Source organism: Strix uralensis, chromosome 3 (assembly GCF_047716275.1).
Source record: "Strix uralensis isolate ZFMK-TIS-50842 chromosome 3, bStrUra1, whole genome shotgun sequence".
NCBI classification, from domain to species: Eukaryota; Metazoa; Chordata; class Aves; order Strigiformes; family Strigidae; genus Strix; species Strix uralensis.
Genome location: NC_133974.1, coordinates 112,014,704 through 112,039,450, shown reverse-complemented (window position 1 = coordinate 112,039,450; position 24,747 = coordinate 112,014,704). Strand labels below are relative to the sequence as shown.

Below are 24,747 nucleotides of genomic sequence, written 5' to 3'. Positions count from 1 at the left end.
CAACCAGAAATATCACACTGTGTTTTGAGGGATGGCAAAGCAGAATTTAAGCCGATTTTTCATTTGTTTCTATCAGTAAGGCTTCAGCAGGGAGCATGAACATCACTTACAACGTGTTATGACTGTTATTGTAAAAAATTACAGGTTATTTTTACTAAGGAAAGAACAGGGCTATAAAATAGCACATACTAGGCATAGCACACACTAAGCAATTGTCCCAAATATAAACGTTTTTACTCGTATTGTAGCAATTTACCATCTTACTTTTTCATGTACCCGAATCATATTGTTCACTGATACGTTTAAACACTGCAAATTGTTTAAGCTCTGGAAGGGGACTGTACTTCTGTTACTGTGGTGGTGCAATTCTTACCCCCCCCCCCCCCCCCCGCCCCTCTTTGTTGGGCTGCTTGGTGCTAGGTGCGATTCCACCCACATCCCCCGAGCTATACACCAGTCTGTGGAGATAAGGACTGACAATGTCCTGCCCCTCCTGATTGCTCGGAAATGGTTAAAATGGCCCATCAACTCCTAAGGGCCTGGCACACCTGTGCCTGGGATGTGGTCAGATGGGAACAATAACAGAGTCGCACATTAATCAAATTCTTGTGTAACTGCTGGAAGGCACCAGAAGGCATTTGACAAAAGCCAATTATCTTGGACCCTATAAATGGCGACCACCAGGGAGACCCTTTGAGCTCTCCTGGATCGCAGTGGGCCTGTGACCAGCATCTCCCCTGAGCTGGGACGCCTCTCAGGTACCAAACCCTTAAGGTGTCGTCTGCTCCAGACGGAAGGCCAGGGCGAAGTCCCCCGCTCGAGTCTCAATTATCGCCCGTTGAGGAATGCCAAGGCATTGTGAGTATTTGCTCTAAACTCGAGAGGGAAATTTTCTTTGAGCTAGCTTCTCTTTACTCTGTGTGTGTGTGTGTGGGTACGTACCCTTGTCTCTGTGTGTGTATGTCCGTTCTGTGTTCATTCTACTGAATCCAAACACCTTTGTTTCTGTATGTTTGTCCATTTTGTTATGTGCATGCGTGTGTGTATATATATATATAGGTACTGTTAAGTAAGTTAGTGTGAATCTTGTCATTTTAGAATCTGAATAAGTCGCTTTTCTTTCTTTTAGTATCTCTGAATTATTTTATAATAATAAATTGCTGTTAGTTATTAATAAACCTAGATTTCTTACTAAATATTACCGTGTCAATACTTTCATCCGCGACAGTTACTCACCTGCTTTCCATTTGCAGGTGCTCACTGAAGGATAGAACACCGATGAAGTGAAAATGAACGTTAACTGTATTTCCCAGTGTTTCCCAGAATAGCTGACTGGTTTGCTACAGAGACAGCAGCATAGGACAGTTGGCATCGTTATTTTGTATTTTAAGCTGGTTCTTTGAGTGCTTCCCCACAAACCTCTGCCTTATTTCCCCACAGAAACGTCACTATTTCCCTAGTAACAGCTCATTTCAAGAACTGACTTTGAAATTTGTGAGTCTTCAACAGTTGTTGCTACATTATATTCAAATATCCCAGAGAGATGAGAGGAAGTACTCAATAGGAAAAAACACAGTATTCTTTGGCTTACTATTGTTATGCAAATAAGGCAGGAAAAGGGCCTGCCATAAATGATCATTAATGGCATATAGTGCTTTGTTCAGCTTTCTGCAACTAGCTTTATCTAAGACGAGGAGTGATGTCCCCCACTCACACACAGAGTAGAACTGCTCTTTCTAATAAACTGCAGTATGAGATCGACCAGTTAATTATAGTAAATGTAAAAGAAGCTTGATAAATTTCTAGTGAGGGGACAAGAAACTACTAGTTTGAAATACAACTTTATTTTTTTAATCAATATGCAATCTACAAAATGTTATTACAAGATTATCAGTATGATCTGTTTATACTTATACTGACAAAAGACCCAAATAAAATTATGTTTTCTATTAAGAATAACAGCACTGCTTCAGAGTTATCAAAATTATAGCTACGAACTACTAACTGCAACAGTTAGTTACTGTGTTTAGTCAACAAAAAGACAAATAAATGTAAAATACAGGTCTGGACACCAATACTGCAGCTAAGAAGTCCATCAAGTAAAATAAATGCAACTAAAAGCAACATGTGAAAACACGTTTTTCAGATGTAAAGTACTTTTGGACAATTAATACAAATCTAGAGGAATAAAAATCAAGGAGCATAAGGATGGCAGTGGCTTGGCATCATGTTCAATGGAGTGCAACCATCATCCTCATTTCTCCAGAGCTGCTACACAGGGGCAGCCGGACCATGGTTCCCACTCACTGCAAAGCTTCAGCTTTGACACCCAATAATACCTCTTTTCCTCTCTTTTGTGGTCTTTTCTGGTTGGAATAGGCAAGCATTGCAGGTTGCTTACCTACTAGCATCAAGAATGTTCTACAGTGGGGTTTTTTTCTGCCCATTACCACTATTCCTTTCTTTTTTTTTTTTTTTTTTTGCCTCTCCTTTATTCTTAGAGACTTTGATGCAGATCCCATTTTGTCAGTTAAAAGACTTCCATTGACTTCAATGGGTGTTTGAATCCAGAATTACAACAAGTACCATTTACCTACAGTAATACAATTAGTATGACAAAGATGAATGCAAAGATAAAATTTGTTGGTTTCAGCAAATATGACACTTTATAAATTATAAAGGCAAACACTATAAAAATAGCTGTTCTCAGTGATTGCTGTTTAAAGTATAAAATATCCCAAACCCTGTCAGTCTTTTGTGAAGGACACACAGATAATATCTAAATACTGCCCTGTAGTAAATGTTAGTGAAGTGTCAGCATCTTAAGGGACCCAAAGAGTTGGAAGCATTTCAGTGACTGCAGGTGCTAGCTGTGGGAAGCAAAGATCAGATCCATGTGAAACCTGTTTCTTCACAGGATGCCAATGTACCTCATCGGTTATTTAAAGCTCCAATCCTTCGGCTAGCTGGACACTGAGCATCACAAGAGCTTATAGCAACTGTTCCTCATCTCCATTCCCCTCCCAAAATTACAGTTAGACTACTTATAGCCCAGATTTCTAAAGAATCAAAGCCAGTATGTTTACTCATTGTCACCTGCTGTAATATTCATCAAAAATATTAGCAAATGAGTCTTAAACATTGAGAATATCTGTTCAGTAGGTTATACTCAAGGACATCCAAAAATGCAGAAGAAATGGGAAGCCAGGGTGTTTCTGCTTTGGCATGTTACAATAGAATAGAAAGTTAAAATTTGATGGGGGGAAAAAAGGTCAGACTACCCAAACTTTCATTAAACTGCAGCCTATTTTTAAATATTCTGACAGCAAGGCGTACAAACATCAATTTGACACTGAACAGGGTAATTATTCAGCCTTAGGCTGCACTAATTGTCAGGTTTAAACTGAAAGCCACGCATTAAACAGTGTAACTTTCTTTCAGTGTAGCAATATTTCTGTGGAATTAATTCCCTGTGATCCTGATCCAATTCTGATTAAAGTTAATGGCAAGTCTTGCAGGCCTCAGATGGAAATCTAAGAGTGTGCAACATAGATAAAGCTGTAGCTTGACCTTCTTTTGTTAATGAGTTCGGTAAGGCCAAAAGATCATTTGCACCATCCCAGATACAATACAGACTCACTAGCAGGAAAGATGACTTGCAGTGTGGCTGTTCATCACTTCAGCCATTCAAAACAGTAGCTCATATCTTGATGGGCCAACACTACACGGGCTTCTTAAACTCATCCTGAGACACAGCAGACACCTGACAGAAGAAAAGCAGCCATTGCTTCTGCAGGACTTGTAACACCACCAGGTACCAAATGTCCAGGAGATGAGTGCTGCAAATGGGGAACCTAAGGTGAAAGAGTCCCAGAACAGCCTGGCTGTCCCTCCTTCTTAAATATAGAAAAATAGGGGCCAGTTGGGCAAGACAGGCTTTCGACAATAACCACTGCTAACAGATTTACTGAACTGGCTGTATTAATGCCAACCAAAATAAGTCGGCCTCAGACAAAGGTTAGTGCAGGTATCTGCAACATATATTTTGCTTCCTCTACCTTACTGAGCAAAGAGGTTAATAGATATTGAAGCTCTAGTATAACCATGGACTTCAGCGAACTGCAGAGCTCTGCTGTGATGCTAAGTATAAACACTTTGCCCTAACGCACACTGTGCCCCTTAGTTCAGCTGAGAAGTATATAAAACAAAATTAAATATAAATAAAACAAACCAAACTTGACTTTAAGGTGCTAATGGCTTCTCAAGTCAAAACAGTGATGGAGGATGCACCAGCTGAGACATATTTGGATCACTACTACACTCAAACGCTTGCTTAGATTTATAATAATATAATCTGCTAATAAAAAGGGATATATAGAGAAGCCAAAATACCGTAATAGTCTATTTGGGGCTTTGGCAATGCAATACCCATAAAAACCCTGCCCTCAGGACCTACTATAGAATCTATTACCCATTTCATTCTCAGCTTCCAAATGGGGGGAAAAGTTTATTGTGATGAACTAGGTTCATATTATGGCCTTCTGTTTCCTCAGACTGGTAATTTTCTCAGTGCATATCACACATATTTCTACTTTTGGGGAATAACATTTATCTGTATTTTTACACAGTGTTCATATAAACAGTTACAAGCTGTGACAAAATATAAAGTGAGACTTAGTGCATTACTATATTTTTGTTCTCCAGTAATTTCAGTTTGAAGTAAGGATAATTTTAGGAAAACTGCGGGGAAAAAAAAAAAAAAAAAGTATCAGGACTATTTTTTTAATTTATCAGATTTTTTCAGACCTGGAATTACAGCCTGCAGAAAATCACAAACAGGATAATGGCTGAGGGGAAGCATTAAAACGTTTCCCTAAATGCCAATGGTTTGTTGAAAACACAGTTAACACATTGATACGGGATTAACAGCTCCAGCTGCCTGCTGAAGCATCACAGCTTCACTTCTCTTGTGATAGTCCATTCCTGCATTGTTTCCCCACAGAAAACGCCTTTAGAACCAGTAGCATGAAAACATCTCCCCATGCATGGAAAGACTGTCTTAAAAGTTACTCAAAGCAACAACTCCTGCAGTTCCCTAACCAACATCTGGAACTTGCATCCTAAAGGAGACCCAGAGCAAATGGCAGCAACCAGCCACTTCTTCAGTTTGTGGGAAAAACCCTCCACTGGTGCAAATTCTCAAAGCTTCATCAAATGAAATGGGCCTGGACTGATTTACGCTTGCTGAGGATCTGCCCCTTGTCTCTCTTGCTGCAGTAGTGAAAAAGATTTGTCTAATGCTGGCACAGAAATTTCAAACACATCTGCCATATGTTTTTTTTGCCCAAGAGATTACTTTGAGTGAACCTATAAAGTGCCGGGGAGGAAACACTCGCAGCCACAGAAAAATGAAGAATATTATTGCAGAGGAACTTTTCCCATTTTACCAATGAAATCACCCAGTTTCCAACTCATTAATTGAGGCTCTTGTCAAGAATAATATTACAACTTGTTCTGTTCACATATATCGAGGGGAGCAGAAACATGGGGGACTTCAGTTTTCAAACACCACTAAAAAATGTAATTGGTCCTGCTGGACCTTACACAGATGCTGGTCTGCACATAAGCACTCTGGCAGTTTTTATTGCTCAATATTATATGTCCAAGCGACATGAACTCTTTGAGTAATGCCATTAAGTTTCAATATGGAGTATGAGATCATTCCTAAGTCATAGATACACAACAGGAAAATAATATATTACAATCAGTCAATTAAGTGCTCACATCCTGCAACTCTTTATAAGGAGACCTTACTCATACCAGTATTCCCAAGACAGGAAGTTTACTTGAATGCAGGCCAGTCAAACGAGTAATGATTAGCAGAATCAAACCCAAAAAGCACTAAAGAAAAGAAAAATTCAATGACCATGTTTATCCTAAACTAGGTCACTGCGCTTCTTCTCACAATAGAATTTCCCATGTAAATTGATTCCTACTAATATCCTATGACAGTGCCTCCTGTCCTCTTTTACTGCATTAGGCAATTGCCAGCCTTATCTGGATCTTCTCCATCAAGCCTAATCCACTTCTTTTCAATTTCAACCTGTAGTTAGAAAACAAAAAAAGCAGGTAGAATTAGCAAATAATTGGGCACTGAAAGTGTGAACTGCAGCAACGGCACAAATAAAATCTTTGAGACAGAATCAAAACATTTCCAGACCCAACAGATTTCAAAACCACTAGTCCCAAAAATAGCTCAACTAACGAAACACAACACTGCATTTACAGTTCTGTTTTTCAGCATCGTCTTTGATCAGAAAAGGAATTATTTTTTAATGACTCTTTGCTCAAAGTTGTTATCACAAGTACATGCAAGATACATTTAGAATACAAAGCACGTTCACTTTGCAAATACTGTATGGGGGAATGGGGAGGAAGAAGAGCAGGAAAACACCGAAAATATAGCCCTGAAAATACCTGGCAGTTGTAAAAAGCTTTCTGAACCACATGTTTCTGAGGCTGCAGATCGCTCTCTATGCCCAGTGACTTGACTTCTGTTCCTGAGGCACAGGTATCATGAACGACAAACTGGACAGTAGCAAATGGATACCAGTCAGATGGTATTTCCTGGTCTGATCCGAGTTCCAGTTTGTAAGACAGGCTGTGTGGATGATCTGAACCTTGGAAAAGAAAAAAAGCAAACCACACCATCAGTTAATTATCTTTTCTTTGTTTACAGTGCAAGGTTAATCTGCTAGCAAGAGAGCACAACTCTATCTTTTATTAATGCAGAGCTGTTGTTATGATACAAGATTATCCTGTCTATAATCTTTTGCTACTTGGGCATAAGGTGGCCCCTTGCTCATTTTTTGTCTGCTTCAGCACACATTTCACAATCATTGCGGTTTTACAAATTAATTTACACAAGATTTACCAGATCCTTCCAGCTTCTGATTGAGAGAAGAGTATTACAAACTTAGGGAGTGGTTGCTAAATTCAGGGAAGAATCTCAGTTTTCCCTTAAAAATACATTTCTTGTTCTCGTAGAAAAATAAAAAGAGGAAGGCCCCATCTCAGCCAAGGCAGAGATGCTGTCCTGTGTCCAACAACCATCCTTTCCAGAGATCTCTGCTGTAGGAATTTTACTGGAGTGTTTATTTCAAGTACTAGAGCTATCTTGTGTAACATCACTTATTACAGTATGTCTGTGGCAGGAAGATAAAGGCGCAGCTCAGAGTGATGCTCAAACAAAATAATCCCAGCTGCCAGGATAAGAGCAACCTGGACTCCCTTTCTAGCTTGGTTTGTTATGGGTAAAGAACATAACCCATTTCTTCCAAACAAAAGTATTACTGAAGTAACTGTCATGTTATAAAGCAGAGTCATGAAGGACTGCCTATGTAGTGCAGAATATCCTAAATTACTTTAATCCAGACTTAGATCCTAGGGATCACTTTCTTTAGCATTTTTTATATGTGGCAATGGTAAGGGAAAGCATGTCTCCTTCTCCTGGCACCCAGGAACACCAGGATGAAAAGCCTGCTTTCCAAAGAAACCGAGGTCAGCAGGCTCACTATGTGCATGAAAGCAGTATAATGTAATATAATGAAAAGAATCCTTTAAATCGCAGCTGCCTCTCCAAATTCTTCAGGGCAAAAAGTAGTAATACTGTGTTTCTCCTCCTCTCCAGGATTTTAAGCATCAGCATAGATAACTAACTACCATTTGGCTACAGGCAGAGAAAGGATTGGCTGTATTTTGTCAAAGGCAAGCCTGGCAGTGTAAATTTGGTTTTCATCCATTACACTGAATGGCATCTCAAAGTTCAGGCAAAAATTCTTTATGCACTGGCTTTCTCCAGTGGCAGGAATCAATTTCATATCAGAATGAAGGAAATACTGAAGATGGAGTTAACATACACTGAGCTTTATCTGTCCGGTGGGAAAAAACACTATAGCACTCCACATCCACAGGCTTACGGGCATTTTGTAAGGCAAAAATAAATTTTAAAAGCTACATCTCTGCTGCTCCTGGCAGCCTTGGGGTGGGCGCATCCTCTGGTCTGTGCTGCAGGTTTTCCCTGCAACCTGCCTCACAGCCTACCCAAGCCAGTTCTGATTTTAGGAGATAATTTACATTTGAGCAGTTTGATGGGCAGAGTTCTGTCACACGTGTCTCCAACTTCACCAGAACAAAGTCTAATTCAATAAACCTTCCTCCAGATTTCATTCCAAGTTCAGCATAAAGTCAATGGGTCCCAAAAAACAAGGCTTAAAGAGCATGAAATTCATGCTTGTCTTAGTCATACTCCCTAAAACATTTAACTTTTTTTTTTCCTTTTGACTAATTATATAATTAGTATAATGAATAATTCCCTCCCTCCTCCTTGCTGTTACACTTAACAGCACAGTTAAAACTTCACTGCCTGGAAGAAAAGGTGAGGGAAGGGGAGAAAGGAATAGGAAATGTCCTTTGGATTATCAGCCCCTAAACTTCAGATGGGGAGGTCTCCAACTCTTTTTCTCCTCCCCTCTTTTTTCCACGTTTAATAACAGCAACAATAATCAGTAGCTTAAAAAGCTGTCTGCTGTCTGCAAGTGTTCCTCTCTCTATGCGGTTGACCCCAAAGGCACACACACAGAAACACAGCCACCACTTCGGGTAAGGGGCATGTCACTGGACAAGTGCAGTCCTTCACCATCTGGACTCTCTACATGGCTGATTTACAAGCATCCCCTGCAGGCTTGCTTCCAGCAGTACATCTCATTCAATCCTAATCCTAAATGCTGCTTCTTTACATAACTACTTATAATGTTCAGAGAAAACCTGACCTGGATTTCAGAAAATAATGCTATATACACCAGCTAGAATCCTGCACCATGGAAGAGTATCAAACACTGGCCATGAGGTCTCCCAGGCCTCTTTAAAGAAATGTGTATCACAATGGAGAGCCAGCAGCCGCTCCCCACATGGGATTAGCTCCTTCTTTCTACCAAGGCACAGCTCTAATACATGCTCATAAGGAACTGGTTACAGAAATTGTAGGAAGAGGTAATACAACTTGCACTCATAAATGCAAGGGCAGATCCATAAAAGTGACTGGTATGATCACTGCAACAAAAAATGTGTAGGTCCTGAGTTTTGGGAATGAAGCTCCCCTAAATATGTCCAGTACAATAACACTTTTAAGGTGAGTGGGGAGAAGTAGGTGCCCAGCAATGGCCATCACCAAAGCCAGCACAGAGGGAGGGAAACCAAACTGAGCAGGACAGGCTGGAGAGACTGGATGGAAAGACTTCAACCTTCCTTGCAGATTTTGCAACCCACCTGCTGCACCAGTCAGAGCACAATGCTTTACAACCCTCACACGCTTAAAAAATCATGACCACCACCAAACCATGGCCCATGACCAAAAGCAGCAGCACTGTCACCTCCTTTTTATGTAATAGCCTACTGCTTAGTTCACTTGCACATGAATCGGGCTTAGAGTCACTCACGAAGCTATGCAGCAAGGCTGGTAGGGGGGTGGAGTAGGAGGTACTGACTGATTTGTGCTAAATTGGTGCTCCCAGCGTGTGCGAGACATTACCTCTGAGCACACTACAGGACAGGGTCCTTCAAGGCACTACAGCACAAAGATACCCAGTTTGTAAGCCTGTAAAGGTCTTAGGCAAAGGAGTGCAATGCCAGGGGCACACAGCATGTGGCTAAAGTCTCAGGACAATAAGACAATACACAGAGACAGGTAAAAGTGTAACATTAGGGACTTTATTACTGAAACAGAGGAGAGAACAAAGTCAGAAACAAGTGCTGGAGCCACCTGCCAGCCCCTTGAGAATGAAGTTGGAGCACTAAACAAGTGTGAGGAGATGGCACTTCATCACTCACATACACAGTGACAGCCAGATCTGTATACCTCTGTGATGTGGGCATTGTCCATGATCTGCTGCTGGTCATCTCTTGCTGTGTCCAAGCCTATTTCTCCTGCACTAACACTCTCTTGGTCCACAGCCCCTCTTCCAGACCGCTTGTCAGCCTCTCCATTCTTGAATCTGCCATCATCCCAGCAACAGCTGTGGTGACAGCAGCACCAGTGGTGAAGGAGGCCGTGAGAAGCACCCTGTTCCAGAGCCAAACTGTGAGATGTCATCCCATCTGTGGCACAGCAACCCACCTGAACTGTGCTCCTCTTGGCCCCTAGGACCTGCTCCACTCTCCTGTGGTGGTGCCAGGATGCAGCCTGGCAACACACTTACTTGACCTGGTCTTTGTGCCGTTTGCTGGGTTGGGATGTGCAGACTGCATAACATCAGCCACAACTGAAGTGTCCTGGAGAAAACAGGGGGTGCAACACTACGATGACATGTCATGCCTTGTCCAGGAAAGTGGTGCTCTCTGCCTCTGGGGCTATGGTTGACCAAAGATCTGAAGAGAAATGGTTTGTTGAAGAGCAGTAGCATCTTGTTTGGAGTTCATTTGCAGTAGAAGGAAAACAGTGTAGATCTAAAGGCTTTTGGAGATCAAATTCACCATCTTCCTGTTGTGGAAGGGAGGCCTATGAAGAAACAAGTAGCAATGGGAATTGTCTGGGAAATTATTTTGTCTTCTGAGAAAGGGAATTCAGAAATAACCACTGCTTGGAATTTTCCTGGGCAGGTATCTGATGGTCAGTGTTGGATGATAGATGTCCATTTGAGCCCAGGCATAAATGGGCCGTTCCTCTTGGTCTGCTGCTAAAGGCTCCTCTGTTAGACATGGCACAGTTGTGACTCAGTGCCATACAGCCCTTAAAAAAATCCCTGGTCTTATATTCCAGCTAACCCACACCCATGAGGTGGTCTCAGTGTTGGGATCCAATGAGTTCTGGGGTCCTTCCTTTCCCCTAGGTAGTAACCTGCAAAGGCAGAGATAATAGTGTTAGGATCTGGGTAACGCTACTGTCCTGAGTCCTCTGGAGCAGCCTCCACTGGACCTTTTTGCCTACTCCCAAAACACAGGGTTCCCCCCAACTCATCTGTCTGCTGTATCACCATCAATGTCAGAAGGAGGTACTCACCGCTTCACTTGCGGAGAAGTTCTTCTGTCCACCGTTGGGCTGTGCCAAGAGCATAGAGCAACTTCTTCGCATCGTCTGTCAGACAACAAAGTGATCGACCAACACTTTGGAAGACTCTGAGCACTGCCTTAGAGTTCACCTAAAAGTTGTCAGTCCTTGTCATCTCTGATCTGTGAAATGCTTCCCAGGCCTTGTATTACACTGGAGTTAGAAGAAGAAAGAGAGGCTGCATGTACAAGATCCCTTTCAAAAGAAACTGTAATGCTGAAAAAGCAAGATGTTGGCCAGAAACAGAGTAGAGGTAGTGGTGTGGAAAGACAAATGGGTTGGAGCAGGCACAGTGTAAGTTTGTACATCAAGCTAAGACAATGTATTCACAAAATGTGACCCATCAGGCTTCGTGGAGACATGACCACCTGGACTGATGAAATCACATCACTCCTGAAAGGCAACCAGATAATTTGGGGAGATAACGGAGCTTTTACTAGCTAACTTAGGAGACTGAAACCCTGCAGTTTAGGTGTCTAGGCAACTTGTTAAGACTTTTGTGAATTGAGAGACCTAAGTCTTTCCTGATTCACATCTGAAAATCTGTCTCTCATTTCCTAAAAAAGTTCCAAATTCTTGCTCTCTTCCTCTGGAGAATAACAACAAGCAAAGCCAAAGCAAACTAACAGAAAGATCACTAAAACTATGAAATTAGATTCAAATTGTCATTTAGCACTTCACAAACAATTAATAATCTAACTTCACTACATCTACTCACACTATTTAGCCCTTATTCACCTGTATGAACAGCATTCAAGCAACATTGATCTGAGAAAGGCTTATGAAGCCAAGAAATTTAGGTGAAAAATGTGCTGGTTATTTTACTTAAGTAGTAATCCTACTTTTGCCAAAATCAGTCCAGTTCTGAAAGTCTTATTTTGAACATGAAAACATCAACAATTACTAAGAACAGATTTACATTAGGGTTGTTAGAAATTAACTCCTGCAGCGATGTCTAAATGGGTGCATTTATCCAATCTTCTGGGAGAAATGCCTAGGAAATAGGTGAGTGGGAAGGCACCACCACCAAGGAGCAGTTTGCAGTGGTGCTGGTTCCAGGAGGTGGAAGGGCAGGGATGGAGCCCACCTGACAAAGTCATGGTTTGGAGTTTCCACCTAGGCAGTTTAGAAAATAAGAAAAGCAGCAGCTGAAGGTTGCTGGGAACCACACCACCTCCCACACTGGAGTCCATGCTCAGATGCTAAAAGGCAGTAGCAGGGCTGCCAGCAGCCACAAGCTCCCCCGGCTCCATTTCTCTGTGTTGCTTAATCACTGCTTCAGCAGTGTGGCTCCATGATGCAGAAGAAGAAATAATCAGCTGAAGAATTGTTGCTTTACACAACGGCCCAAGGGTGGAGGTGTCCTAACAGGGAACACCACAGTGCACAGATTTACACAGCAAGAGATTAAAACACAGTGTTTCAAAGTCTAGTCTCTCCCCAGCTCCCTGGGCGACACAGGTGCATACAGCTTCTCCAGTGCAAAGACTGGCCCCAGTACTGTGCTGAAATCATAACATGTTCTACATTTCCTTATACGATGCTCCAATTTCACCAACGTAGACTCAAATTGCAGAAATGTAATTGAATCAACCCTTCAAAGTCTATGGTTTTACAACTTAAAAAAAAAAATAATGCTAATACTCTGGCTTTAAACTCTCCATTTATGTATCTGAATCAGCATAGGCAGCTTTTAAAAAACTAGGGTATCTCACAGCTCATACCAACTTTGCTTGGCCAGCACTCTCCCAAGGAAGCACTTTAGTAGAATCCAGTGGATAGTAACATATTTCGATGTCTATAAATGGAGTCACAATATAACTGCAGGCAACCTTTCCTTTTCCTTTTTTTTTTTTTTTTTTTTTTTTTTTATTTAAGAAGCCTTGGACAAAGGCTTTTTGAAAGCAAAAGCCTCAGCATATTTTTCTCCCTGCGGTAAACATATTATGAAAGTTTACATATTTCTATTAGTTTGACTGCCTCCAGATTTTTGGCAAGCCTTGGGACAGCTCTATTTTTAAACTCTTAAGTGCATAAAGAAAACTTGATAGAGAGGTCTAAAAGTTGACCAGGCAGTATTACTACCAAAATGCTTTTTCAAACACATGAACATTTCAAGGATACAAGTGATTTTGCAGATCTTGGCCAGAGGAATTATTCAAACATCAGAAGTTTAAGCTACTGGTAGAAGATAATATAAAGCTGTAGAATGCCCAAAAAAACCCAAATAATATTTCAAATAATATAAATCTGAAGTTAATTGTGCACATCAAATGTTAAGGTGAATGAACTGCAGAATTACAGACTTTAGAAGACTTATAATCTCTTTTAAAATTGCCTGACTAGATTGCTGACTTGATTTTGCAGAAGCAAACCGACATTAAATAGCAAAGAATATTAAAAGCTACCCAGTCAGTCAGTCCCATAAGCCTTGGGAAAACACACGGGTCACAGCAGCACAGAGCAAATCCTTGAAGCCTGGAGTGCAAGACATCCGTATCTACAGATTTTGAAGACCTGAGGAATCTTCTTCTGTCTACTAGTTTCCCTACATCTCTCCATCTATCATCTTGCAGGCTCCCCAACCCCTCCCTTACTGCCTCCCTTTATCTTCATTTCTCACTCCCCACCATTTAGTCTGGCTTGGCTCCCTGCCTTAGGTTAGCCCGTCTGCCGGTGCTGCATCTCCTCTGCTCTCCCGCTGCCCATTGCTCGGCAGCCACCAGCATTCTCTCCAAGCAGAGCGTGAGATACTGGGGTAACAAGCAGCGTGTAAAAGGGAGGGCTCAGCCAATTAGCCACAGGCATTAGCCACAGGCCCAAGCCGACCACAGCTTCTTCCAAAGCAAAAGAACAGGAAAAACAGAGATGGCATTAACGTGACATCATTTCTGAATCTGACCACAGCGGTGTTTGTGCTGTTCTTCCCATGGGGTGCAGCAATAGAAATCGAAAGGCACAAGTGCTCGAGGTTTGAGAGACCTCATCACCTAAGCAAGACCCAGTCTGCACACAAAAGGGACCAGTATTTCCATGCAGCATCATTGGTAAAAATACTAGCTCTTGCCATGCAATAATTCATACTCTCAGTACTGCCACATTAGCATGTTGATGTAGGATGCTTTCAAATGCTGTTTTAATACCGAAAGCGATCTATATCATATCTAGGCTCAGGATAATATTCCCTTTTCATTTGCTGCTGCCTGTTTTTCTGTCCATCTGTTACTTCCGTCACTGAAATATCAATCAGAATTCAAATATCAAACTGTAAAAAAAAAAAAAAAAATAAAAAATTCATAATTACCTAAACAACAGGTCAGATTAAATATAACTTACAATTAGTTAAAAATGAGGAAAAAAATATCCTCGGGAGTTTTTTTGCCTTTACCTTTTTTTTTTTAATAGTTTTGAATGTTAACTCTCACCTGCACGCACATCTAGCTGTAAGAACCTGGGAGTGGATATGTCAACTTAGCACTAGCATACCTGAAACCAGGACTCAGGAAGATTAAATCTTTTCCAGACATTTTAAAGAGGTAGTATCCTAACTGTCTGGACTAACTACAAGACTAGGCCAATCCATTTATTAATACTACACACTTACTCCCTTCTTAAAAGTACAGATTTTACAGCTATTTTAGGCAAAATGCTTTAATAGATGCCCTTGTCTTACACAAGATTCCCAAAGCCTCAAATACACATAATGCATATCCAAGCAGAGGATCAAATGCCTTCACTCTACAGAACTCAAAGCAGAATACTGTATTCCTCAAGAATTTTTATGCCTTTAGAAAAGTACTGTATAGGTCTATGAATCTGGTAATGTGACTAAAAACTGGAATTTTAAAAACATACATTTATATTTTCCTTCTCCAAAAAGTCATATTTTCTCCATTAAATTAAGGTGAATTAACTATTTCACTTAGTGGGAAATTAACAACTTCCACATGCACAACTATGGTTTTACAGCTGCAAGTTTTTAGTGAGGTACCACCACCTGAGAGAAACAGGAATAAAGTGGGAGGCATTTTTTGTCAGTGCAGTTATTGCCATGAACATACAACCTCAATGCACAAACCCATAAAGGAGGTAATAGATATTAGCCTTTGCAAAAGCACAGTCAACTTCCTACAGCAAGTTTGACCACAATACCTTCCAGTTATGCATCATACCTACCATTTCTTAAATGATGCTAGAAAGCCAAGACCCAACAGTTACAATACCATCTTTTCTATTAACTGTGTGATATTGGGTGGGCAAAACATTTTACCTACTAGTGTTTGCCTTCCATCCCACCATTGCACACCTGGTATATGTGAAGCGTAAATGCTTCCCTCTTTCTTGCTACAGACTAGAGGTTTACTCAGCATTATGAGATGCACTTCCATAACATTGCACACTTATAATTACTAACAATAATACATCTGCCTCCATTGAATAAATAAGGAAAATGTCCTTTAAAAAAAAAAGGGCTATATTCTCTTTTTCCTAAAAGGTTACTCTAGCTTCTACCAATACCACCACACAGATAAAAACCCCAACTACAGAAGCTGATGGAGGTACACGAGCATAAAAACAGTGAAGATGTGCAGCCAAGCCCATCATTTTATAGTGCAAATTATTTACTTGAGTTTTTATCTGGAAGCCTGTCTATCTTCCACACAACAGCCCTGTAGGCGCTCTCGTATTTTGCTGTTCCAACCGAGACTTGTATTACAGGATCAGATTCAACCTCGTGTAAAGCACCAAGGCATGCTCTCCTATTCATTTTTGCTTTTAGGGACTTCTGCCTTTGGAGGTTCATGGTCCAAAGTGCTTTGACCCACTGCGTGGGAACGGGAAAGCGTATCATAACATTTTCACAGTATTTCACAGAGGATAAACGCATTGGGATCGGAGCGGTTGAAGGCATGTTTATAAAAGCCTGAAGTTCAACATATGCCCCCTGAACCACTACCACAGCCTTCACAGAAAAGGGAAGGTCTTGCCCATTATACCGTGTCCTGAAACGCATCAGTTCCAGCCTATAGGCATCTGGGGGTGTAAACTTAATAATTCGCGATTGCTCAAATTCCTGCTCTTTGACACAGTTATGGAAATGGCAATCAAGAATATCAATCCATTTCTTCTCCTCCTCCTTCTCGAAGTAACGCTCGTCCCTCTTCTGGAGCTCCAGGTCGTTCAGGGTTAGAAAGCAATCGGCACTTCCGTTCACAAAACACAAGCAGTAAATGTGTGTGATGACAGAACTTTCTACGAGTTTTCCTTCTGCCTTGGTGACTTTCCCCCAAAAGTTATCCACTATTTCCAGAGTCATTTCTTGCTCTTCATAATTCCTCTTTTGTCTAGAAACGGTAGGAAGTTTCATGAGCTCTTCCTCGACTGTTACGAGGAAGTCAGTGAAGTCATTATAATCTGTGGTGCCCAGCTTTAACATTTGCTCAACCTCTGGCTCATGGGTCACTTCTACTTTGGGATGATACCTCCTTTTCTCTGTGTAAGACACGCACTCGATCTTCACGGTATGGATTTTTCCTGAGACATTATAACTCTCTAATTTGGGTTCAGACAGCTTACAGTGTGGCTGCAGCTGGAATTCCTTGAAAGGTTTCTCCAGGCCTTTTTCATAATACATCTGCAATACACCTCCGGCTAGGACGCTAAGGTAAATAGGGCCCCATTGCCGAGATGACATCATGTTCTTCTTTTCGGGAATCCTCAGCATGAACGGCCACCCATCTGCTTTCTGGCTCCTGAAGAGGCTGCGTGGGACAGCGGGGCAGAGCTTGTGCCACGCGCGAGTGCTGGAGCTGGGCGGGCTTCCTGCGGCATCGCAGCTATCAGCTTGCAGGTGTTCAAGCCTCTCGCAGATGTAGCTGAAGGAGCCCTGGTTAAGGCTTTTCTGATCGTGGCAAGTTTCTCTGTCTTTAGGATAACAGACACTCCTGTCGAGTGCTTTGTCCTTCTTGTGTGTGCTAACATTAGCTGGTGATGGACTGAGTAAGCATCCTTCCTTCCAAAAAGGACTGGAAAAAGCACAGTCGTTCTGGAAGTATGGGAAGCACCCTGGTGCTGACGACAACTCTCCTAACTCCTCGAAGCTTCCTGGCAGGTTAGGGCTTCCTTCGTCTGATGACTTGGAGACTGAACTCTTAATTGGATGGTCATTAGGCAACGTGTTCAAAGGAAGGCTGCTCGGTTTCTGCGAGGTTATGGATGAGCAAATCCCAGGTGATGGAAGAAGGTTAACCTTTGATGGCCATTCAGGGATGGGATACAGGATGTGAATCCCAGGCTTCGGGATGCATGGGCTTCCTGGGTAGTCTCTGGTAGGTGTAGTAAGTGGAGAGTTGCTGGGGGGTCCAGGACTTAGGTAGAAGTCAACTACAGGAGATGAGAGTGGAGTGCTGCCTGTAGAAGATGCCCTACTTGAAGACTCATGCACACTAGACAGATTTAGTTTAAGGCCATTTGCTTTACAGCTACTCTGATTATCAGCTGATTTCTGAGGCGACTGGAAGAGTGGCTCATCATCGAAGGTGACCCAATTTGCTGGATTTGTGGAACACATCTTGTAGGAGAAACTTGAGGCACTTGCACATGTATCACCCACAAACCATCTACGAAGAAACAACAGACATGAGCAGAAATAAACTGTCTTGAAAGACAAAACAAACCCAGCCCTTATAAAATTCAACCACACAAAGCTCAAAATTTGCATGTAGTTCACAAATCCAGTGTACTTTGTGTTTTATATGTATAATCAGAGATAGCTGTGTAGAAACAGATAAACTGCCCGTGAACCCCTGCTGCTCACCCGGGTTGAGGATTGAAGGGAGATCTAAGCTTTATGGGCTGTTCAGAGCATCTGCTGTATGCAGCCTCTAGATCAGAGAGAGGAGAAAGTCCCACGGCGATACAGGACCACCTGCATAACACCTTCTACTATACAGCTTACGTGTAGCCAGGAATACGGATAGAGATTTTCCACACTAGGCATATGCTCCAGGTTAGGTTTCCCCTCCTTCCCCCTATTAAACAAAACAGCATTTTACTAAGAATGGTGCAACTTGTTCCAAAAACAAAATTAGAAGGGTGAGAAGGGATTATTTTTTTTTGTTGTTGAAAAGCTGTAGCAACTCAGTGCTGATGGCAAAGGTACACATACTACAGCCAGCAGGGCAAAACCAGCCCACCAAGGTAACATATGCAATGAGCAGCCAGTTCCTGAGCTCTCTGCAAGGCAGACATTCTCCTCCCGAGATGGACACAGGCAACAGGGCAGTTGCATGAGCATCCCCAGGTGAGAGGCAGCAGGGAGCCTGTTGTGGCCACCAGAACTGGCCTGTGACTCATCACACACTCCATGCTGCTACCTGAGGTGACTCCTGCCAGGAGCAGCATGCATGGAGTGGTCCCAGATGCCTTCTAGACCTGGGCAGGAATCACTTCACGTCAGTTCCTTCAACCCCGAGTTACGCTCTTTGACACATTGAGGGGGTGTGGAAAAGCATTAGTCTTACAAGCAAGAAAGTTAGCCCTAAGGATGATGTTGAAGGGTAGACTACAAGCATCCACTGGAGATAAAACACTGGTGAAACACAAGTCAAGGCCAAGTAACAATGTACGAATTGGCTGGCGGCCTGGAAAAAATACAGGTCTTTAAACCAATTAATAAACTACACTGCATCAAAGTGGTAAAGGGCTCAGCTAGATGTCCTCAGAGCAGAACTGCAACCAGTAAATAATTAATCTTGCCTTTGTGGTTTTAAATCATGCACTGAAATGTAAATGCTCACTGTATCCTTATGTATGTTGCCCCCAAAGTTTTTCCTCCCCACTGCTCCTGACTGATGAAGAAGCAAGCAATAAATGGCTAATGACTGAGGAGGAATTGAGTACAATGAAGAACCACAGGGCACATATAAACATTGTTCATTTGATAAAAAATTATTATTGTTATGTCAGAACATATTCATGTATGCCTGAAAGCACAAGGAAGGCAGAGTTCATATAGACAAAACCACCGGCACATACATTACTCCATTAATTAAGGTTAGATAATGATGACTTGAAGCTATTCCCCTTCCTGCACAGCCAGCCATAGTTAGGCCATTTATTAATTGCATGGCACCACGGCATACAATCATGTAACCACAAAAGCCATTCTTTATCTCTAGCATTTAAAGAACTGTTTGTTTCTAGAGATGCCAAAGTTGAGCCAAGTAAAATCTTATGCTACAAGTCATTATTTTTACCTTTCCCCCATTATTTCTTGGCCAGTTTATAGCCGTTAAGAAAGTACCATAAACCGTGGCACAGCCTGCTCGCTCTGCAGCCAAGCAAACAAGACCTTGCAATGGAGAAGGACTCTGGTCCTTCGTTATTTTTTGAACTGTCGACCTTTTTGTTCAGTAAAAATATTTGCAGTATGCTAGTTATTTTATAAGCACTCTCCTCTCCACTTACAGAGAGAGAGAGAGAGAGAAAAGGAGCAAACAAGTTACAAATGACTATCATAGCTCAGACACACACAACTACCAGTGTGTCCTTCACCCACACAATCACTTCATCAGAATAAAGCGTAGCAATGGAAAGAAAAATCACAGCTATTTGGTCTTGGACTTGGTCATCATTTTTTCCTCCCATTCCACACCCTTCTCCTCCTTACCCTCTGGTTGCCGGCACTGCCCCTTCAGCAGTAGATATTGATTATTTCAAGATTGGGAAGTTTCAAAGTTTTCAGCCCTTGCTTCACCTTAACAAGCTTTGTTTTTTAACGACAGCTTATGTGATGCTAACTCGGAGCATGACTTTTTTCTGTAACAGCCAGGACCATGAGGCACACTGGTAGATAGAGAGCACTAGGAAGCAGCCTCAAAGGCTGCCATTAAAAACTCCGCCAGCATTTACCACAGATAAGCCACCTCCAGCAAGAGAGAAAACCATGCTGAGCAAGGGGAGAGAGAACCTTTCTCTCGGGCAGGGCTCCAGGGATGATGCAGGGGCACGGCGTGAAGCTCGGCGGAAATGACGGCAAGTTCAGCAGCCGGACGAGACACAGCTATTCGGTATGACCACAGCCACGCCGAAGGGGCAGATCACAAAACACTGGGATGCACGAGTGACAAAGAAACCATAAAATGGGAATGTAAGTAAATACAAATGTTGTTTACAGTAAAGAACACATTTTGCAGCCTGTTTCCCTTTCTTGTTAGAAATGAAGTTTTTCAGTGTCCTTTATTATTTCCAGATGTTGATTTTTTTTTTTTTTCCCCAACGTCTGTTACTATTCACTTTTGAAAATGGGATGTTACAGATTATTCGGCAGGTTTTTTTCCTGCTACAAAGCAAAAAGGTGCTTGAAATTCACCTGCCAAATATTTAACTTCAGTCAATAAATGTCTATGAAGAAAACCACTTCTGCAGATGGAGCTCTCATCTGCAGTTACAATACCTCAATGTACCTATCAGAGGCTGTAGCTTTCACCTTTTATTACTGTTCCAGATATGTGGGGGTTTTTTTTTAAAAAAAAAAAAAAAGCTGATTTTAACAAAAACACACATTCAAGTAGTAAGTGTTGAAATAGCAGTTCCTCTACTATTGCTCACTGATCCCCAAAACTGACTACTAGGAATGGAGGAAAAAAAAGTCCAAATGGATCTTTAAAAGCTTTTTGTGTAATGTCATGCTAATAAAAGGAAATGCACCTTTTGTGTTATGGGCAGCACCATTCATCTAGAATTTAAAACCCAAAATAATTAGTCTTATGCTACTTTACGTAGATTGTTCTCTGATGCTTTTACATCTGCACAACACAATAAAGTGATCCTTTCTCTCAAGTTCTTTTTTGTTCTAAAAAGTGCTCCAAATTCCTTCTTACAAGTGAGGATGTTCTTCCTCAAAATTGCAGTAAACTCAGGCTTCAGAATAAATGTGTTTTGCCTTCAAAAGGCTCCCATGGGACCCACGTAAACATAACCCAAATGTTTTGGGTAAGAGGAAAACGATACAAGATGCCACTGACCTCCATTACCACATGTTATGCGGCCCATAACATTTAAATTACAAGCATGTGTGGTATCTTGTTCAGATATGCGACAGGAAATACCATTTTTAGAATCTTGAAACTGCAAACAAAAAAATAACAGTTGATCCCAAATGCATCGATTCCAGTGAACCCAAAAGCTGCAAATCATCTCAATTCATCCTCTTCTGCCCGAAAACAATCCCCCATTTATCAGATTAACTCAGTCCTTCATCATTTAATGAACAGTGATTGCAGCTTAATTTCTTCATTTTAATACCTCGAGGATGTCAGGAAGAGAAATCCTATCCTATTATTGAGAGATTTTACAGGCTGTAGATATTACCGGGCCCTTTGTTGCTTCAAAAATCCCAGATCAAATCTGCAGCAAAAATACTGCTCAACTTTTGTGCCTTGCTGGGGGATACCATTATCTCTTCCTACAGTAAAACAGCAATAATAACTTCCTGCTTGCTCCAAGGTGCAATTCAAGGTATTGACTTTGTTACTTTTAACCCAGCTATGGCTTGGCCCTCAGCTAGCTGAGGATGCTGCCTTGGCATGCAGCGATGTCCCCCACCACCCTGCTGCAGTGGCCTTGCATCACCTCCTACCCAGCGGGGATGCAGCAGCCTCTGAACCAGCATGACTGAACCCCCTGAGCAGCTCACTCCCAGGGTCTTCCCTAATATTTGGCACCAGTTAAAACCCTTAAGCACATCGCTCGGTTTTAAACACAAAGGTCCTTTTTTTAAACAGTGGAGGAGCATGGGGTCTGCTAATGGGGAATGGCAGGGAAACACCTCCCTTCTGCAAAGCGTAAAGCAAGTAAATGAATGCTTAATAGACAGTACTCACATTCCAAAATAATACACAGAAAAGCATAATTTTATAAATACATTCCTTATTGCCTCTCTAGCTCCAGAGGCCATCATGGCTTCAAAACTGTTAAGGTATACATTCTCTAAATAAATTCTCTTTGTAACACCTGAGCACGTATCTTATGTGTGTCACTTGCGTGGTGGGATCTTACTGGGCAAATATCAACCTCATGAATTGTTTCAAGCTCAGAAAAACAGATTTACGTACACACAGTGTGACAAAACAGTTAAATAATCCCTTCAAAATAAGCTGAGCTCTTCACAGGAGCTACTCTGTGTACAACGCCTGGCCGTTACGTTTCCACCCTTCCAGAACAACTGTGGACCCCATGCACTACAATCCATCAATTCTATTTCCAGGAACAACGTCATCTGTTGCACAGAGGCTATATAGAAATTTAAGGCAAAACTGCATACTGTGCACACTGTAGTGAAGCTGTCCCATACACCACCGTGTGAGTTGTTACCGTTTCTTGTACAAATATGTAGACAATTCTTCAAGCATTTTGCCATAAAGTGCAATAGTCTCACAGGAAAGTACAAATTCTCTGCAGTTTAAGCAATAAAGCACATATGGTATATAAAATACGCTAAACGTTTGTAAGCCCTTGTGATATCCAAGTAAAATATGGCGGATTTACCTCTGTATTTTACAGACATATTCTTTGTATCACTGTTTTGTTTATTACTTAACTATGCAAAAAAACCTCAAAGCATATCTTCTACGTAAAATACCGTTTATGTTGATTTGCCTCAAATTTTAACTACATATGGCTGCACTTTTATTTAACTCTGCTCTACCCCTCCTAGACATACACCAAAAAAAAAGTTCTCCAACCTATACCTCTGAAATAAACATAAGCAAAAGGCACGACTGATGGGAAACAGGAATTTCTTGGCTTTTGCTTGTATTTGGGATATATACATGGATTAAGTCTCCCACTGCATTACTCATTTCATTACTTCTAGAAAACAAGGAACTGGTGTAATAGTCAAAAATATACACTGACTTCAAAGTGTAATGTGAACTTATATTTACATTGCTCACTCTCTGGGGCATAGGCACAGCTGGGAAAAGTTTGGAGCTCACAGCTAATCTGTTTAATTTGGAATTCCTTACTCTTGGCCCTGAGAGCTGGAGGATTTAAAGCTTTCAGCTTTTGACAGCGTGCATGTCCCCAGAGCACAGGCAGGCGTAACTCATGCCAACGCCTCTCGCTATTACTTGTTTCTGCCTTGAGTCAAAGGGGAGTTTACAAATAAGGTGGTTGGTACTTGCACTCGCAAGCATGAAAAAACTAACATTTTTAAGGGCATCAACACAACACATCACAGTATGTTCCCAAGAGGAAACAATGCTTACTTTCCTCGCTGGGGAAAAGGATACGGCACAGGCTGAAACTGCCTCTGGTGAAGATGGTGTCACACAGTTTGGGACGTGGGGGACTCCCCACCACAAGGCCAAGTCCTGACAGCTGCAGCACCGACGCTCTCTGCACACCAGGAAAGCATCCAGCCCTCAAGAGGGATGCTGCACAGAGGCACCAAATGAAAGAGGCCTGAAGAAATGCCAGCTCCTCTGCCTCTCAGCGTCACATATCATGCTTTAAAGGCCATAAGCAGTGTGAGATTCACATGGGAGGGAAAACCTGTGGGAAGCTCTCAAATGAAAGAAAAGCAGCAGTGCTGCCAGATTCACATCTCTGCTAACTATTCTAGCCTGCTCAGCTGTGGCTGAAGTGGGTCTTCCCCAAAGAAGTAGCTTCTGCTCACAACAGAAGGAGGTTAGATGGTGAGGACATTCCAGTTTATATGAAAATTTAGCACAGCTATTCAAAACAATTCCCATCTTTGCCATGAAATAACCACCCAAACCTCAGCTGCTGTGGACTGCAAATAAACTCCTTTTCATGTCTAGATCCATTCTAGGAGACCTTCCCTAACACTCAGATGTGAAGTCATTTCAAAGCTGCCTCAAAAACACAACAAAACAGCATGCGTGACCGGTCTTGTGTGCAACACGATCTGCTTCAACCGATCACCCCACGTATTGTAAGCACCGATTCCCACACCCTCCCTTGGCCCACTCCAGTGGTCATAGCACCATGGGTGAGTCAGACCAGCTTGCTCCTTCAGTATTTTCTTAGTTGGGAATAGAAATCAAGGCAGGAAAGCCTAGAGAAAATATTTTACTGGAAGTGCCTGTAGGATTTTATGGGCACATGCCAAAGATGCTTTCTACAGGAACTGAGAGATTTTCATAAATCACTGCACCACAATCACCTGAGATCCACATCACCACTCCTCTCAAGGCTTTTCTGCAGAGTTTATTATCATGAATGTAACTTTCAGAATGGATAAACTAACCACAATAAATTAAAAATAAATAAACTAAAATATAAATCTAATGTAAGTGTCACTGGGAAAGATAATGGACCAGAGACCTGAAGCCACTCTTGGAAGTCACTTGAGAGTTTCGTCATCAGTGCATGCAGCCAAGCACTGAGCTGCAAAAAACAACAGTAGTCCTCTTACCCTAAAGGCCACCTCAACCACCTGAAGGGAACTATAAACTTACTTGCAGCAACTCCTATACTGCTTGCTGTGACTTAGCCAGTATGCAGACACATTACAAAACACATGAATCAATGAATGCAGCAGCACGGAGAAGTTAATCAAAAAACAATCTCCAGCTACAAAATCTTCAAGGATCACAGTGCTTGCAGTGAGCACT

The 24,747-nt window shown here is 41.8% G+C and overlaps 1 protein-coding gene across 2 annotated transcripts in view; it reads right to left on the bottom strand.

Annotated features, from left to right (window-relative positions):
• STON1 (stonin 1) overlaps positions 1–24,747 on the bottom strand; it is a 50,141-nt gene that overhangs the window by 20,258 nt on the left and 5,136 nt on the right. Inside the window, exons 2-4 of one of the 2 annotated variants that reach the window (XM_074863959.1) lie at positions 15,731–17,724; positions 6,478–6,680; positions 1,825–6,103 (exon numbers count right to left, since the gene is read on the bottom strand). In XM_074863959.1, coding sequence (XP_074720060.1) covers positions 6,029–6,103; positions 6,478–6,680; positions 15,731–17,675 — 2,223 coding nt within the window. In that variant the 5' untranslated portion in view covers positions 17,676–17,724 and the 3' untranslated portion in view covers positions 1,825–6,028. Of the gene's footprint in view, positions 1–1,824; positions 6,104–6,477; positions 6,681–15,730; positions 17,725–24,747 lie in introns of those variants that run through there. The other variant, XM_074863960.1, reaches the window with a different exon arrangement.